Raw genomic sequence first — 17,509 nt, forward strand, 5'->3', positions numbered from 1 at the left:
TTACTTGTGGATCCCATCAATCAATGTCCAAATTGAATCAGAGTTTTGTAGAAAATTAATATTACTTACGTAATGACAGAAATACACACATAATTCTATATAATTTTGAGACTTAAAAGTCTATCTACATCTAAATTCATAAGTTAAGTACACTGCACTCTAAATCAATCAAATCTACAATTTCTTTTTTTTTTTTTGGTCAAAAAAAGTTTAGGGGAAGGGTTGTTACCTAATCTCAGAGTCAAAGCATGTCACAAGTCTCTTTAAGAACTTATATAGAGGATCTTACACTCTTTTTTGGTTTTTACAGATAGTTCAACAAAAAAGATTGGCAACAACAAAACTCAAATCTAAACTTTCATCTAATGAAAAGAACGATCTTTACCGACTCAAACTTCTATCGTTAAATAAAGTTCCATAATTTTCCTCGGTGTAAATAAGGATCATAAGATGCTAGTGTTATTTTGTAATAAAATATTTGTATAATTCTATGGGTGAGTTGGTACTCGGCAAATGGTTTGTGAAATGGGTAAAAACCGTAGAAGTCAACAAAGGGGCAAAAGGTTGAGACCGCTGTCGTCCACTATATCCACCACCCAAAAAGCACAAAAGCAGTTTTACTGAACACACACACACCCCCACGACTGACCACCCCACCTCCATTTCAGCTCAGCTCAGCTCAGCTCAGATTCCGGGCGTCCAAATCGACCAGTTTTCCGACCCATCCTTCCGAAAGCCATGCCTGCTTAAGCTTCACGATCCCGAACCCGGGAATCCTTTCAATTTCTCGCTAAAACCATGTTCGATGGCTTCAATGTCTACAGGTACTCTTCTGTTTCTTTTAGTTCCTTTTTTTTGTTGCTTAAATTCATGTGATTATCTGCTGTTTGGTGGCCGAGAAAGTCTGGAAAAATACAGTGAAAAAGATGCAACTTTTTTATGGTAGTTAAAGTTTTTTAATTTATTTTTAGATTAAAAAAAATTGGGAATTTTAAGATTTGCTACACTTTGTTAGTGGTATCTCAGATTTGTCAATTTACGAGTTATTTCAATCTTCAGTTCAGTGTGGCTTTTCAGTTTTATAGCTTCATAAATTTCCATTTGATTATTTCTCGTCGGGTTCTTGTTCGAAAGAAAGAAAATTTAGGTAAATTGTTTGTGTGCTTTGATTTCTGAAGAGTGAAAGAATTCATCTTGAATGGTCACACTAGAGACACCGATATTCGGCCTAGTTGCGAATGCAAGCTTGCATCTACTTAGGGTTGTGATTATGTGTTATATATCAGGTGGATTATGTGTTATACTTGTGTATACTGTAAGCGTATTAATAATCCAAAAGAGCGTATATTCGGAGCACATTTATGCCCTTTTATCTGCACTCGAGAGGAGTTAATGAGTTTCCCTTCTGGGTTTGTGTTGATGCTTGAAGGTGGCATAGGTATTGCTGCATTGGGTTGAGCTATTTTTGGGCCTGTCACGAACTCAAGTACCACTTACTAATGTAAATCTCAATGGTACTCAAGGGCTTTGGGAGTTATGGATTGTTTAAAGGCTGCTATTCATCATAAGGGTAAGTTTGTATTTATTCTAAATAGCTTGTTTAGGGATTCTTTGGTAGGGGCAGGATGAACAAAAAGATGGTTACAATACTACTTAATGTGCGGCAAAATATTAAGGTCTCGTTCCTTAGTGTAAAGTTTGTATGACCAGAGGATAGCTATCCATTAGGTATTGCTGGAATTGATTATGTTGGTAGCTTTTCTTTGGAAGTAAATCTAAACTTGCAATATATGCATTGTATTTTGGTCAATGAGTAATGCGTCCTTGCTACTTCTTCTGAAGACAGGCTTATATGTCACTGCAGGTTCTTTGTGCTGCCAGCTATTATTATTCTTTATCTGGTTATCCAGTTTCCAAGATGTCGTGGCAGTGCAGACAGTATTTGACCCAAGTCATGCTTCTTCCGTGGCAGAGCTAGGCCTAGCTAATCCACCTACTACTGGGTTCTTTAATCCCATTGAAATATCACCAGCTGTTATTCCAAACTACCCAAATCCTGCAGATGAACCTTCACAACCGATGTACCCGAATTTTCCGACAAGATATGAGCCTGTTTTAACCGGGAAGTGTCCTGTGAATTTTTCTACCATATCAAGTGTAATAGAAAAGACAGCTACTGATTGCTTTCAACCTTTGGCGGCAATATTAGGAAATGTAATGTGTTGCCCGCAGTTTAGTAGTTTAATCCGCATCTTCCAGGGTCTCTATAGCTTCAACTCTGATAAGTTGGTTCTGCAAAATTCAGTCGCGAATGATTGTTTTAAAGATATCATCAGTATCTTAGCCAGTAGGGGTGCAAACAGTTCAGTACCTACACTCTGCTCCATAAATTCGTCAAATCTTACTGGTGGGTCCTGTCCAGTGAAGGACATTAATGCCTTTGAGAAAACAGTAAATACAAGCAGTTTAGTGGAGGCTTGCACAACTGTTGACCCTCTCAAAGAGTGCTGCAGACCAATTTGCCATCATGCAATAGCGGATGCTGCACTAAGGATCTCAGGAAAGCAATTGATGATGAATGAGAATAAAAATTTAGTGGGTGGGCTTAATTATACTGATACTCTAAGTGATTGTAAAGGTGTGGTATTTTCATATCTTTCAAGGAAACTCTCGTCAGATGCTGCCAATACTGCATTTCGAATATTATCTGCCTGCAAGGTTAACAAAGGTACAGTTTTCAAGTATCTGTACAACTAATTATTTACACTTTAGAAATTGTGGTTTCAGCATCTAATCTATTGTTAAGTTGTTCGTCTTGCCTGAAGTATAGAAAAAAACAGTGAATGCAGTAAGCAGGTTCCTCTATTTATTGAAATATGAATTTTTTAGTGTCAATATAGAAAATGAAAAGACAATTTGTTTGAGCTGATAAGAGATAGTAAACTTTGAAGATCAGCATTTGTTACTTTTGTTTCATTTTATGAATCATATTGTTAATTTCATGTGTAACCTTTCCTGGCCAATGAAGGACTTGCGTCTCTAGTATTACCATTTTTATTTGGTTCTTTCTGGAGGAAGTGTTTAAGTTATTTTTATTTTTACTATCTTTTAGGGTAACCTAATCATTGATTCTTCTTCACTAATATTTATGTAGCCTATTTAATCAATATGTTTATCTGCAGTACTTAGTGTTCACTCATGAATAATTTCTCTGGAGGTACATGTGCTGAATGGAATGCCATATTCTTATGGAAATTGTACAAGTTAGTTGTGTTTAAAACCAACAGCGCACAACAGTTTTACAACCTTGTGTTGGGTAACATAAGGACAAGTGAAGCTGCATTAGGCGGCATATTGATTCACTAATTACCAAATTCAGTCATGAAATGAGTGAAGCATCCAAATTATGTGTACCCACTTTTTCACTGGCTTGTGAACGGAAATATGATAAACCTTTCAGTTTTTTACCCGCTTTGGCCCTGTAGTTTTAAGTTTGAGATTTGGCTTGCTTATACTTGTAAATGAACCATATATGTTTTACTTGGTTTTTAGTAGCTTGATGGTTACATCTTTACATGCTGTGTATTTTTGGACTTGTTAAATACTGTACCATCTTTTCTCATGAAAATGATTTTCACTTGTGCAGTTTGCCCTTTGGAATTTAAGCAGCCTTCAGAAGTAGTTAAATCATGTCGCAATGTTGCTGCCCCGAGTCCTTCCTGCTGTAGCTCATTAAACACTTATATTTCGGGAATACAAAAGCAAATGTTAATTACAAATAGACAAGCTATAATCTGTGCTTCAGTGTTTGGGTCCATGTTGAGAAAAGGCGGGGTGATGGAAAATGTTTATGAGCTTTGTGATATTGACTTGAAAGACTTTAGCATTCAAGGTGCTCATCCTGCCACGCCATTCTTTTAATTATTTTTCCTCTTTTCTTTCATTATAACTGATCTTTTACCTTTTTTTTCCCTGGATCCCTGGTGGGCACTGCAACAGAATACGTGCAACAAGGTATGACATTTTCAATCTTTCTCCTTTTTCTTTTATTGATTGATTATATTCTTTCTGAAGGTTTGATATCCAATGTCATGTTTAGGAGTGGGAATATTCTTTGTACTGTGTTGTGGGTGCTTTATAAAATGCCGGTTGCAATGCTATTAGTGTAACCGAAATTGATGTCACTTAGATCAAATGCAGGGTGTTTTAGCAATACGTATCCTAAATGTACATTACCTAGGTGTTCTAGAGTGTAATGTTGGATTCATGATACCTCATATGTACTTGGTGGCGGCGATCAAGTAATTCCCGAATCATTATTCTTATAAGATTGGTACTTTTCATTTTGCTCAAATGCAGGGTGTTTACTTCGAAGCTTGCCTGCGGATGCGATAATTGACAATACAACAGGTTTCAGCTTTTCATGTGATTTGAGTGACAACACTGCAGCGCCATGGCCTTCATCTTCCTCAGTTTCATCGTTGTCCTTTTGTGCACCTGGTAATTGATTGGGCAAAGAATAACTTTTGTTGCCCTTTGCCCTCAAAAAATCTATATACTATGAGACAAATAATACTGGGATTCTATAAATTGCATATTTTCCTTTATGTGCAAGTCCATTACCTCATGGCTACTATGCTTTGCAGAGATGTCATTGCCTGCACTACCAACATCGGAGACTTTTAAAAATCCTGGTATGTGTCGCTGCATTATCCAATTTCCTCTGTGCATATGTGAATTTCCTTGGTTCTTTTGTTTTAGTGTGCTTAACAAAGTCATGAAGCATGGACAAACATAATGACGTTGGAAAAAAAAAAAAAAATGAAAGCTGCCCTCTTTAGTGAAGCTGGCACAATAGCTAATCATACGATCGGGGTGTTATTCAAATGAAAAAAATGTCAACCAAACGAAGGAAAATCAATTCAATTTTCGGAAGAAGCGTTTTGTGTTGTGAAAATGAAAGAAGCCTTTTGTGTTGTGAAAGTGTTAAGCATGAGCGCTTGCTTCTACCATTTGGTAGTTCTGGGATTTGCATTTCTTCGTTGCCCTTTCTTTAGACGTTCTCACGCAGGGAAAATGTCTAACACTGTAAAACAATGCGTTGATGATGCAGGCTGTCGTGGTGGTGAGCTGGAATTTATAGTACCCGTTTTTTCATTTTTTGTTTTGGGTACTCTGTTGTACTGAGGAGATGGATATATATGGGCTGAGGGTTGGGGTGGTTTGAATTTTAGGGACGTTTGGAGATTTATGTGTGGATTTTTCTTGTATATTTTGAGTAGTAGTTTCCATGTATAGCAGTTCTCTCTCTATTCCTGGCAATTATGATACAATGATCCGGTTAAATTATGTTACAGTGACCCGATTGGGTTCAGAAAAAGCAGATTTTTAGGTTTACCACAAAGTTGGCAAGTTACAATGTTTTTATTTATTTAATTTTTTTTAAGGGGGACAACTAGTGGCAAGCTACGGTTATCTATCCTTTCCGGGAGCCAGGAAGTTTCACAGAGGCATTTCAGCCTTCCTCTGCCCACAAGTCTGGCTAACAATGGGTTTCAAATCCGAAACCTCTTGTTTTTAGTTCGAAGGAACCTAAAAAAGCATTAACCATCCTCGTTCCTCACTCACTTTGGTTAAATCAAGAACCCAAAAAGTACTAAAGACCCTCCATCTGATGAAGGAAGAACTTCGTACCCTAAAAGACAGTGCAAGGCATCAAGCAGCCTTGGCATCAACCTGCTCCGGCGGCGACGTTAGACAAACAAGCACCGGTGAGTCCGGAGACCCTTTTGTTTGCACAATTAAATATAAATTAACAAAAACGAGACGAGATTGGATATGATACTACGGTCTAGACCAAAATATCCCATCATCATGTTCGTTCATTGCCTATTAAAAAGCCAATATTTTCTGAGAAACGCAGAGCAATCGGTGAACCTCAAATGTAAAAATATTAGGCAATCAAAAACCGAAAACATAAGAGTACTAGTTATTTCCGTCCAGAAAAACTAGTACGAGTTCTTAATTACATTAAATGGACTACCTGATCTAAGTGAAACATAAACTAGCATGCATAGAAACAAATCCTAGAGGAAAGATTTTCTGACCCTATCTATGATAAAATCATTCTTCAAGCGGATTCAGGACGTGACCAATGAACATAACAGTCCCAGTCGTTTCCTCTCTGATCAACAGCAGGAATGGGTGATCAGCCACGAAGTCTATCTCTTTAATCCGTTCAACCGGTCCAGCAGAACACATAAGTGTGTAATAAACAGAAGCAGCTGCAGCTTATGTGCCATGTTCATCAACTTCAATGAAGGATTTATGAATCATTTTGGCATTATCTATACCTGATTCCAACATCTCTGTCAAATCACCTTCACCATTGAAAGGCAACACCAGTCCTAAATCCATGAGAATTTCAGAAGCTGTAAAGCCCGAGGTAATCTTAAACCTTGGGATTTTGAATTCGCCAACTGGGACTCTTCTTCTGGGGTGATGGCGATCTAAGAAACCAGGCTCGGAACAAACTCGCTCGACCAAAGCTGGGAGACCATATTTTTCATCTGGCAGCAACAAGTACATGGAAAACTGCCGCTCCTTGTCTTCACCCTGTGAATAAGGAAGCTTCAAGACTTTGAAGCCGTCAAAGGCTCTAACAAAATGTTCTCCGGAGCTTCTCATGAAAGGCGCCATAACGGAAGTACCGTTGAGAAGGTGGAAGTTGTCCGTTATTGTTCTCGATGCATCGAACTTTCTGCTCCAAAGGCCTTTGAAGTATAAAGCATTTGACAATATAAGAGTGGTGGTGTGGTCAATTGACCCAGGAGAAAGAGCCTCAGTGATAAGGCCTTTCGTCGCCTTCTCGGCCCATAAATTCACTTCACGTCTCACTTCCTCAGGGTTCACAAAACTAACATGTTTTATAGCTGCCTTGTAAGCAGTGTCCACAACCTCTTTGAAGGAAGGTATGATGGGGATAGTATCCTTAACCCAAAGGCCATTAGCAAAACTTAGGCAGGGACCGCCTTTGGTAGACCCGTCTGTGAAGATGAGAGGGACAAGATGGGAGGCAAGGGAGTTGAGTTGGTCCGTGGACTTGGACCTGAGGAAAGCGAGCAACTGCTCCCTTGTGGGACCCTTTGACCCGGCCGTTAACAGCCACAGCACAACCTGGATGGACAGCGGGGAGAACACCATGTTCTTCCCTTTGCCTTCAGTCGTGAGCAGCTGCTTAGTAATTTCGAGTGAGACATCGTTTACGTTGCTGATGGTTTCTTTGGTCGACTGAGATACAAACAAACAAGAAACCCCAGTTACATAGGAAAATAATTAAACAAACATAGATTAAACCCTTGATTTCAACATTTCAAAAGTTAGGTTTCAAAATCTCGAAGAGCTACAGAGCTACTTGTGCAAAATTAAGAACATCATTAACTAAAATTAAAATGGCTAGAGGGGAGCCAAAAATTAAGACAGAATTTAGAAAATTCAAAATCAAAACGAAAAGTGAAAGCTAGGGTTAGGGAAGTGCACTGAACAATCAATAACAAAAGGGAAAACCATACTTGAATATCGCCACCGGGGAGAGCGAAAGGGAGAGGAGCAACGGGAGCCATCTGAGAGGAGCGACGGAAGGGCGTTGGCTCTTGATGCGTAGAAAATGGACGCCGAAGTGCATAGGCGCCAGCAGGCCGAAGCGACAATGTCCTCTGCTGTTGCTGCTGAGTTTGAAACGATAATATGGAGCCGAATCGAAAAGCCCGGGTCCAGGGAGTGAAGAAGGCTGGGGTCGACAATGGCTTCCCAAAGACGGGGGTCGACGACTCCGTTCTGAAGAGGAACGAAGATGTTCTGGAGAGGGACGAGGACGTTCTGAAGAGGGACGACGAAGATTGAGATCCGAACATTGTCGCTGGCTGCAGGTGCTCTATATGTTTCGCTGTTGAATGTAGAGAGAGTGGCGTAGTTCAGCTCTTCGAGGTTTGCCGCGATGAAATTGGCGTAAAACCAATTGGCAAGGAATAGTCCAAGGTCATATAAACATACGCCCCGCACGTTTTTCAAGCCTACACAACAACTGGGTGACGTGGAGCCCCTGCATGTGTTTCAAGCCTACACAACCACTGGGTGACGTGGAGCCCCTGCATGTGTTTCAAGCCTACACAACCACTGGGTGACGTGGAGCCCCTGCATGTGTGGCGGATTTTCAAGCCTACAAATAGACAACAACTGGGTGACGTGGAGCGCGTGTGGCCGTTCAGCTTCACATGAAAACAACTCGCTCTAATACCATGATGAAATTGGGCTTCCATCATAAAAACAATTAGCAATATGGGAAGTAACCCAAAACCATATAAACACATAGCAAACCTTATCCCTTATCGATGGGAACAACTCTCAACAGGCCAGCCACACTAGGGTTTTGAAGTAGCAAATTTCTGATCAAGAGAGAGATCTTAGGCTTTCTTACTTGTAGGGCAAGTAAGTCCGTTATGTTTATTATAAATAAAGTCAAAATGTAGGTGAAAAATGAGAGATTTTTCAATGTGACCGGTACACAGGGTGGTACATCACGTGTTACTATACAAATTGTGGGATATGTATGTTAAAAAGTTAATAACTTAAAAAATAAAATTTCCTACCACTTATATAAAAATACATGATATACCATCCATGTTCCGGCCATAATGAAAATATTCTTGTGAAGAAGATAGAATTTTCGTACAACTATCTTTACTCTCTTTCCTGCCCCACCCTCTCTCTACGTTAGCAACTACATGTGAGCTAAGGAACTAAAGTTTAAAGTTTATTCTACTACAAACTCGTTTACAACCTTCATCATCCTAATCCAAGTAACTGCTAAACACCCCGATATATTAATAACAATCTATGTTAGTGTATAATAGCTTAAAAAATAAAATATTTGTGCAGGTTGGAGAAACATAAAAGGGAGGCAGGGTTCATATGTGAAAGCGAAACCACTAGTGAAATTTTATCAATGAATGCAATTGATATTGCAACCGAATATTAGTGTCATATTAACGACTTGAACTTCGTACACGGAGCTGTGCATGACTCAGACTTGAACAACTTCATCGATGATATTGCAACCGAATATCAATGTCATGTTAACAACGAATATTTCATCGGTATTTGATATGGCGTCAACATTTAGTACCAACGCGTTAATATATACATACATATAACGTAGTTAATATAACATTGATATTTAGTTGCAATGTCATCATTCATGTCGTTTTGTGAGTTAAATCCGCATCATACACAGCCCATGCGCACAGAGAAAAGCTCTTAGACTCGACACTCAAATTTGAGTTTGAACATTTGAATCATTTGCATTGGACCCGACACAAATGCAGAACCAGTATGAAAGATTATCAAGAATTGTAAGGGAAGAAAATTTCCGCACACCCCTTTTGTCCTCCTTCGCTTCTTTATATCTGTTGATTCTTCTTTGATTGACTCAATCCTGAGGCTAGAGGAACAAAAAGAAGTTGATGCAAGATGAGTTTTTTGACAACTTAAGAAAGTTGAGTTTGAACAACCATGGGATTGATACTCAGCACGCTTACGAGACCAACTTTGAAGCTGGTTTTTCTGAGATGAGACGAGGAATAAAAATATAAAGAACGAGATATAATGGCATTTGAATTCAGTCCCATCTTGGATGAATGGCTAACATCTTACATGTGCACAAGCTCTACTCAACTCATCTCTCTCAATTCAAGTTCTGCATCATAGAAACAAAAAGCTACCATAAAACAATCAGTAGATATATCACAGAAACAGAAGACTGGCTGCCGGCGGCTGGGGAAGAAAATACAAGAAGATTGCGCTTGCGCAGAATGCAGATGTGAATTGCAGTCGAGACATTTTTAACTAGCTTTCGTTCTTTACATTGAGGGTATCTAGTACCACAGCACACCTTTTACCTCTCACTGATCTGAAAACATGAATTTGAATTACGCTTTGCTTGACAAACTCAAAAATGACAGTGTCCCCAACTGAAATCTGGTTCGCGTTACAAAATCCTGCCCAACCTGTTGTCAATTCCATGCGATGGAAAGATGACTTGGGACGAAGTATAACTTTAGCACACCATGTTCTTCCGGATTCATTTCGAAGCATTACAGTGCCCATGCTCATAAGACCTTCAGATATGGCTAGTTTCTTTGGAATCACCTGAAATTTTAAAATATCAAAGGAGAGTCCGTTTGTCTTAAACATAGAAACAGATTCGTTAACCTTGTACCGAAGTCTAATACTCATAATGTAGTGCACTCACTAACAAGTGGTGGAACTTTCAAGGAAGCCTTCTTGAAAATATTTTTAGAAAAATAATCTATTAATCTTTTCCAAAACAATAAGAAAATGTTTTCACAAAACAAAAAATGGCTTAAGAATCAGTGACAGAGTACTCACCAGACAATATTCTTGATGCTTCTTCAGAGTTTCCATGAAACATGGATTCTCCGATTTGAATGTGAAGCATGTGCTTGATGTTTCTTTTACATAACCAGTTGTAGGTCTCTTTCCAGACATGGCATTCCCTACACAGCACCAAATTGAAACAAGATAATGAGAAGGGGCAAGGAAAGCCGTTACAGAAAATACACATAAAAATCTGCAACTTACCACTTCTTGTGTTAGCAATAGTTGCTTTGTTTTCACAGTCTGTATCGTAGTTTTCAGCTTCAGATTCGACAATTTCCTCTTTTACTCTAGCTTGATTTCCTTTATAATTTTCCAAGGAAACTGGATTGCTACTCTTCCCGTTGGCTTCCTCTACATCCTTCTCACAGGCACTTTTATCGTATATTTTGACTTTAAATTTGGATTCACCATAGTAATAAAAAACCAGAAAATCCCCCACTTGTAAAAGATGATCCTTCACAAAATCCTGCCAACCCGCCGCATAGAAGAACAAGCCATTCTCTCTCTCTTCCAGTTCCACAATCCACCGTTTTCCACTAGGGCCCTTAAGAGCGCATTTGCCTAGTGATAGTCCACTTAAGTTTTTGAGAAACGCATGCGGTATACGCTGCAAAATTTGACAGCTTCTTAGAAGACCATACTATAAATGCATAAAACTAAGCAAGCTTAGCATCAGTAATAAACAAAATTCAAACTGGATAACTTCAATATTTAATACCATTCATTGTTAACCTTCCAAGTAATTCTACCATCGTCTATTGACTAATCCTGAGCAGAGAGGGTGAGATAATGTAGAGCAAAATTTTCTTGTTCTATCTTCCCATGACTTCTTCACCCATAATTTGGCACACAATCCCTTAGTCATGTGTAGTACCAAACACAGAATTGTATTATCGTTATCCCCTACAATTCTGTACAATCCAATGCAGTTCAATCCTAATCCGATCAAATCGCAATCACCAATAATCTCCTTAGAGAAAGAAGTCCACACAACTCCCAGGATATCATGGATTTGCAAGTGTACAAAGGACATAAAATTTAGTGTGTATGGAAGAAAAAGGTGTGTGTAAATCAGTAGCCAAAAGCTATTGACGTCATCATTCTCGGTTGATAAAGCCCTGAGGATCAGTTTTCACTGTTCTCTCAGTTTCTGAGTAAGCAAACAAGTTTTCAAATGTGAATTTCTTTATAATATATCGTCACAAGTAGTAAAATATAAACAAAAGTAGATCCAAACATGAAACCATGAAAAGGGTATTTTACTATTTTTAACATTCACTCAAATTCCTGATTAATCTAGAAAACGAACCCAAAAACAAGAAAAGAAAAGTTGCAAGCACGACTGTGAAAAGTTTGATCTTGACAAGTTTATAAGAAAGAAGGCAAAGATTTTACCAGATGCTTAGAGAAGTCACCAAGTAGGACCTTAAAAAACGATTGTTTCTTCCGAGGACCCTTCCGTGCCATTGGAACCCTTCTGTTCTACAATGCTCTGCAGCGATTTTCAAAGTTGAAAGCTTTCTACGAATACATGGCTGCTCCGTGTAGCTACAGTTTTTCTTTTCCTTTGTCCCCTTGTTTTTCTTACGGCATATCTAACCAGTTACGGGTTTCGACTTCAACTCTAGCCTTGTTAGTGTAGATTATCACTTTTACTTCAAAAAAAAGAAACGTAAAACTATTTAGGTAGGTTTAAAACATGAGGTAGGATTCTCTTCCTTCCTAATCTCTCCCCTTCTATCTCCTTATATTTAAATGATTGCGATTACGCCACATCTACATCTTGTTTTGAATTTTTTATATAGAGAATAAGATAAAAAGATGAGTGTGTGAGGAGAGGATGGAAGAGAATGGTAATAAGAGGAGAAAGAATCATACTCCTTAAAACATATATATGCTTAATAAATTCCATTCACTCACCTTTTACCAAAAGAAAATTAATGCAATTGAATTGAATGGTCAAATCATCATCTGACACGACTATTTTTCAATTTTTGTTGAACTTATTTATCGTTAACGTTATTATCTACAAAAATGTTCTTTTGAAGGTAAATTGAGGCCGACAATAGTGGTAGAAAAAATTGAGTCATTGCATGTCAATGTGGGTTTGAATTCTGTCGGTGATTAATCTAACATATAATTTAACAAAATCTATTGTTTGATAAAAAAAAAGAAAAAAAAAAGGGTAAATTGAGGCCGAAGCCCAAACAAGAAAAACTACAAACTAGTTACTAAGTAGCCAAAAGGCAATTGCCGCCCAATAACATCGTCTAGATTCCAAAAGAATGCAAAATAGTATTCGCACGACTTTAACCCTTTTGGATTTAAAGAAGAATTAAATGACACAAATAATCAGGGAGTGTTTAAAAAAGAGTGCGAAAATTATTTCTTAAAATTCATTTACAAGGGAAGGGCTAGCATAACTAGCCGCAAGAATAAGTACCGCACTCGCAAAGGAGATCACCGGCACACCCAAGAAATAAAACACCACTAGTAATGTGAAATTCAGTCTTCGGATTTCACTGTTTTAATTTTATATTTCGTTTTGTGTGTTAATTTAGAGAGGTTGGTACATTGTTTGCAGCTTTGTATTTATAGTGCTATTTGCTTGTCGGCCATGCTGAAAGATTATTTGCCGCGGCACCAAAGCAATCAAAAATAATATTCCTCATAATATTATCTTTAACAACTTCATAGATTGCCATCCTCTCGAACTTGTTTGTGAAATCAAGGCCACATACAATCCCAACTTTATCTCTGATCATCCCGTTGTTATCACTAAACCAATAGCACATTAGGGACATGCACGGCATTAATCAAACACCACTCATATTGCTAATTTCTTCAAATTGGACTCTTAATTGCATGGAATTAGTCTCTAAATACAAGTCTCCATGGCCTCACGCTGCATGCAAATGCAATCCCATTCTTTTGACCAATAACCCCATCTTTAATATCTTTGTGCTGATCTCCTACTCCAAGCTGTTCCAATCTACGAGTCCACTGCTAGTTAACCCAAGTTAACTTGAACTCTATTATTGCTTCCAGATTTGAGATAATTTGAATCCCATTTATCTTGCATAAGAAAACGTTGAGACAATTCATTATTAAAAGATAATTATTATGATTAAAAACCATAATATTATCCCCTAACAACAACAACATTATTTTAACTTTCTCATCCGATGTTGTGGAGCTATGCTGACTCAATAACCTTAATTGCACGGGTGAATGTTGTAATTTTGGGTCCAAACAACTTTGCTCCGAACCTTGCCCGCAAAGGGTCTCTAGAGCTCCACTTAACCCCACCCATACCAAAATTTCAAGCAATTAGAATACTAAAAGTGAAATAATAATCACATTTTTCTCCCTCTACATACTCATGTTTAATTTTATTTTCGCTGTTTAACATTTTCCCAAATTTGAGTTTTTCCAAAATTTGTTGTTTATATCCACTCTTTTTCTATAATTCTTTAGTTAAATAGGCTTACAACAAAAAAAAATTCGTTATTGTTGAATTTTCAAAACTTGATTAGTTAGCATTTCAAAAGAGAGTATTATTATATATCATATGATGGTGAAACAGTGAAACAGTGAAAGTAATATAATTAAAGAAAATTTGAAAGGAAGAGATATATTTTCCCCAACCCACACTAACTGCAAGTCTGCAACTAGAATTGTACAAAGTGGAATAATTGGAATCTAAATACCAACACATTCACATTCACATTCACAATCATTGGTGTTACCTAGTTATTTTAGCTTACCATATATCAACACTAACACATTTATGTATTAGTTATTTATCATCTAAATGATGTAGAATAAATGGCCGAGTGGATTGAAAAGGAGATGGACCGACGGAAATCGAAGGGACGCATTAGAAATTTGCAATTTTGACATCCGAGCTCCGATTTGGGTCATGATACTTTTTGGAAAAGATTACATTCAGGATTCCAGAATCAAATTGGGCAACATTGCTTGTATCAAAAACGGCAATTGAAGACCTGTGAAAAAAAGCTAAGATATCAGATAAAAATCTTCGTTGGCCTTTCCTTAATTAGAGACAGAAGAGTGGCTGGGGTAATTAAATTAAATAACATCATCCTTTAACCAAAATAGATAAACTAATAGTAATACTGCAGTCACAACATTTTTACAAGAACACTACTTTGGCTACAAGAACACAACATTTTTACAAAAGGATGGCAAATTTGTGACGTGAAACTCTGGGATCGACTAGCTTTCAGCTTTAACATTAGGGTCAGCAAGCACCACACGACACTTATTGCCTCTCACTGCTCCTTTTTTGAAAATATGAACACGCATCAAACCTTGATTAACAAACTCAAAAATCATGGTGTCCCCGGGTGAAATTCGGTTCGCTTTCACGCAATCTGTCCAACCTGTTGCAATGTCCAAATGATCAGTAGAACTAGGCCTTCTGATTCTGAGTTGAATAAGCCATGAACGCCCAGCTGGATCTTGAATCGTTACAGTATTCTTATACATAAGGCCTTCAGCTACCGCTAGTTGCTTCGGGATCCTCTGCAATGTGGAACATCATGGATAACTTCGCTTGAAACTTGACCGCGAAACTAAAAAGAAAAACATATATGCCTGCTAGAAGAGTTTTCATGTAAACGATTCAATATCTTTGTACTCAATCCTAAAACTTATAATACAGTCCAACCCTAAAAAGAAGTCGAATTTTGAAGAAAAGTTTCTTGAAATGTTTCTCCAATTAACTGCCACACTGCAGCCACTGTAGTATTAAAGGGTATACCAAAGATATCTATCACTATTTTTCAATCGCAACGGTAAAACTTGTTCAGAAAACAAATTGAATTAGGAAATGAGTGACAAAGTACTCACCACGCATTGTAGTAAATGTTTCTTGTTTGAAAATGCTAGAAAACATTGATTCTCCGATTTCAACAAGACAGATCCAGTTGATGTATCTTCTACATAATAACGTCTTTTCCTAGAAATGAGATACTTGCCTACAGAATCCGAAACACGAATTAAGGAGTGAAAACAAGGTAAGATATCAGACACAAATCTTCGCCAAATGCAGAGAACTAAAACAGAGCTTAACTTACTACTTCTGCTAGTCGTTCTGATTTTGCGCTCTTTGTTATAGTTTCCAGTGGCAACATCAACATTTTCATCTTTTACTCTAGCTTGATTTACTGTATTCATCTTGGCTGCTTCGAAATCTTTCTCGCACGCACTTCTATCATAGATTTTGACATTAAACTTTGTTTCACCATCATAGTCAAAAACCAAAAGATCCCCAGCTTCTAAATGATGGTCCTTCACAAAACCCTGCCAACCATTGCGGAAGAATATGCCATTCTCCCTGTCTTCGAATTCCACAGTTCTTCGTATTCCGGTAGGGCCTTTAAGGTCACATTTGCTAAGTGATCGTCTATTGAAGTTCTTCCTAACAAACGTAGGTGGTATACGCTACAAATTTGAATAACCAATGCACTTGAGATCACATTCACAAATATTGTTTGTAATTTGAGAGATCAAACATGAAAAATTATAGCAAACAGAATTCGAATTGTATAACATGGTAATTAATCTAAAGCAAAAGTAGTCAAGCATTTGGAAATTATTTAACTAAATCTTTGTGAACTTGACAGATAAAATGGTTCTACAGTTGATGAATAATAACCATTGTTGCTAACATTCAGAGTAATATTGATAAAAACAAAATTTGGGGATCCATAATATTTGATTAAACAATTTTCACAAAGATTACAAAGAAGAAAAAACCCTAAACTCAGGCATGAACCACGAAATGGATATCAATTTTCAGCAGAAATTTAATCTAACACATGCAGAAAAGTGAAAAGGAATCCACAAAATAAAATATAAAAAAAGCACGAACAAATTTGTCCATGGTGGTTATCCAAATGAACCCACAAAGGTGAAAAATAAAAAACACAAACAAAAAATTGAGATGTTGAAAAGTGAGGAGGAAGGGAGGATGGATTTTACCAGACCCTGAGAGAAGTCACCAAGGAGGATCTTGAAAAATGATGGTTTCTTTGGCTTCCTAGCCATTTGAACCAAGTGTGAGTGTCGTTAAGAATTCGAGAGAGTACCAACCGCCTGCTTAATTTTACTGAAAGAAGAAAGAAGATTTCAAAAGTTTCGACAAACCATTTATTCTTAGGAAACTTGAAAACTTTGAGTTTTAATGATAAAGACAAAATAAAGAGTAAAGTCAATAGTACCAGGATTGACTTTTTAGTGTAAAATGTGGTTTTTCGTTAAAGTGAACAGTACCGGGTGCTTTTCGTTAAAGTTCCCTTTATTCTTTTATGATTCTTAATTAAAGTGAGAGAGAATCAGAGTCATAATTTTAAACCTGCAGCTATTACTCAGTTTTTCTACTTAGATGCATTTTTTTAGGCTTGTTATATTAACACATCACATATTGTTGAATATACCCCACATACTTAACACACCCCACATATGTTTTTTCAATTAAAATTTATCTTATTGCACCCCACGTACTTTCCCATAATACCCTCACACCCCCAGACTCCCAACATACACCTTACATCTTCTATATACACTCCACATTTTTTACATACACTCCACTCTCTTCATAATGGTTTCTATCTTATTATGCTATTTGATACAAAATCATTCATGTCATGAAGGATTTGCTTAACTTTTTTCCCCTAAATTATTTTTTGGCAACAAGGATTTGCCCAACTTTTTTCTAACCATTGAACATTGATCAGTGAAGGTGTGTGTCCAAAAAATGAGAATACATTTTAACCTTCATCCACCTGTGACGGTACATTTTGAACACGGTTTGAGCCATAAGTTAAGGCAGCCTCCAGGTGAATCCCAGAAATGACAATACATTTCAACCTTCATCCACCTGTGACTGTACAATTTGAACACGGTTTAGGCCAAAAGTTCAGGGAGGCCCTCGGAATTGGGATTAACTTCTCAATGTTTGAGGATACAGAGTTACTAAAAGTAGCTGACTTGGATTTCTGTCTTATAACTGTTAAGGCCGAGG

The 17,509-nt window shown here is 37.5% G+C and overlaps 4 protein-coding genes across 6 annotated transcripts; 1 reads left to right on the forward strand and 3 right to left on the reverse strand.

Moving 5' to 3' along the window:
* Positions 1 to 553: 553 nt before the first annotated feature.
* LOC126615943 (uncharacterized GPI-anchored protein At1g61900-like) lies at positions 554 to 5,404 on the forward strand. 2 transcript variants are annotated; one of them, XM_050283873.1, is made up of 8 exons: positions 555 to 824; positions 1,430 to 1,570; positions 1,865 to 2,728; positions 3,647 to 3,892; positions 4,000 to 4,014; positions 4,360 to 4,500; positions 4,647 to 4,694; positions 5,114 to 5,404. In XM_050283873.1, exons 2-8 carry the CDS (start codon positions 1,537 to 1,539, stop codon positions 5,185 to 5,187), a joined length of 1,422 nt encoding a protein of 473 aa, XP_050139830.1. In that variant the 5' UTR covers positions 555 to 824; positions 1,430 to 1,536; the 3' UTR covers positions 5,188 to 5,404. The 2 variants fall into 2 exon arrangements, with proteins under 2 accessions (XP_050139831.1, XP_050139830.1); XM_050283874.1 differs by lacking the exon at positions 1,430 to 1,570 and having other exon boundaries at positions 554 to 824.
* An 853-nt stretch (positions 5,405 to 6,257) lies between these two features.
* On the reverse strand, positions 6,258 to 8,001 carry LOC126615944 (serpin-ZX-like). Its single transcript, XM_050283875.1, has 2 exons — positions 7,572 to 8,001; positions 6,258 to 7,290 (listed from the first exon to the last, which is right to left on the reverse strand). Exons 1-2 carry the CDS (start codon positions 7,911 to 7,913, stop codon positions 6,292 to 6,294), a joined length of 1,341 nt encoding a protein of 446 aa, XP_050139832.1. The 5' UTR covers positions 7,914 to 8,001; the 3' UTR covers positions 6,258 to 6,291.
* A 1,638-nt stretch (positions 8,002 to 9,639) lies between these two features.
* Positions 9,640 to 12,076, reverse strand: LOC126614740 (putative B3 domain-containing protein Os03g0621600). Of its 2 annotated transcripts, XM_050282393.1 has the most exons (5): positions 11,854 to 12,076; positions 10,660 to 11,065; positions 10,447 to 10,574; positions 10,065 to 10,206; positions 9,640 to 9,967 (listed from the first exon to the last, which is right to left on the reverse strand). In XM_050282393.1, exons 1-5 carry the CDS (start codon positions 11,923 to 11,925, stop codon positions 9,960 to 9,962), a joined length of 756 nt encoding a protein of 251 aa, XP_050138350.1. In that variant the 5' UTR covers positions 11,926 to 12,076; the 3' UTR covers positions 9,640 to 9,959. The 2 variants fall into 2 exon arrangements, with proteins under 2 accessions (XP_050138350.1, XP_050138349.1); XM_050282392.1 differs by having other exon boundaries at positions 9,640 to 10,206; positions 11,854 to 12,075.
* A 2,410-nt stretch (positions 12,077 to 14,486) lies between these two features.
* Positions 14,487 to 16,655, reverse strand: LOC126614568 (putative B3 domain-containing protein Os04g0347400). Its single transcript, XM_050282221.1, has 4 exons — positions 16,468 to 16,655; positions 15,561 to 15,927; positions 15,334 to 15,461; positions 14,487 to 15,006 (listed from the first exon to the last, which is right to left on the reverse strand). The coding sequence occupies exons 1-4, from the start codon at positions 16,531 to 16,533 to the stop codon at positions 14,698 to 14,700; spliced, it is 870 nt and encodes a 289-aa protein (XP_050138178.1). The 5' UTR covers positions 16,534 to 16,655; the 3' UTR covers positions 14,487 to 14,697.
* Between the last annotated feature and the right edge of the window lie 854 nt (positions 16,656 to 17,509).

This window comes from Malus sylvestris, chromosome 3, assembly GCF_916048215.2.
Source record: "Malus sylvestris chromosome 3, drMalSylv7.2, whole genome shotgun sequence".
Lineage (NCBI taxonomy): Eukaryota > Viridiplantae > Streptophyta > Magnoliopsida > Rosales > Rosaceae > Malus > Malus sylvestris.

Coding starts and splice junctions, on each gene's coding strand:
- LOC126615944 (XM_050283875.1), bottom strand. CDS start 7,913: ATGTTCGGATCTCAATCTTCGTCGTCCCTCTTCAGAACGTCCTCGTCC. Junction 7,291..7,571: donor TCCCCGGTGGCGATATTCAA/GTATGGTTTTCC, acceptor TTTGTATCTCAG/TCGACCAAAGAAACCATCAG.
- LOC126614740 (XM_050282392.1), bottom strand. CDS start 11,925: ATGGCACGGAAGGGTCCTCGGAAGAAACAATCGTTTTTTAAGGTCCTA. Junction 11,066..11,853: donor GTGACTTCTCTAAGCATCTG/GTAAAATCTTTG, acceptor CAAATTTTGCAG/CGTATACCGCATGCGTTTCT. Junction 10,207..10,446: donor AGCATCAAGAATATTGTCTG/GTGAGTACTCTG, acceptor TTAAAATTTCAG/GTGATTCCAAAGAAACTAGC.
- LOC126614568 (XM_050282221.1), bottom strand. CDS start 16,533: ATGGCTAGGAAGCCAAAGAAACCATCATTTTTCAAGATCCTCCTTGGT. Junction 15,928..16,467: donor GTGACTTCTCTCAGGGTCTG/GTAAAATCCATC, acceptor TCAAATTTGTAG/CGTATACCACCTACGTTTGT. Junction 15,007..15,333: donor AACATTTACTACAATGCGTG/GTGAGTACTTTG, acceptor TCCACATTGCAG/AGGATCCCGAAGCAACTAGC.
- LOC126615943 (XM_050283873.1), top strand. CDS start 1,537: ATGGATTGTTTAAAGGCTGCTATTCATCATAAGG. Junction 2,729..3,646: donor TGCCTGCAAGGTTAACAAAG/GTACAGTTTTCA, acceptor TCACTTGTGCAG/TTTGCCCTTTGGAATTTAAG. Junction 4,695..5,113: donor GGAGACTTTTAAAAATCCTG/GTATGTGTCGCT, acceptor TTGATGATGCAG/GCTGTCGTGGTGGTGAGCTG.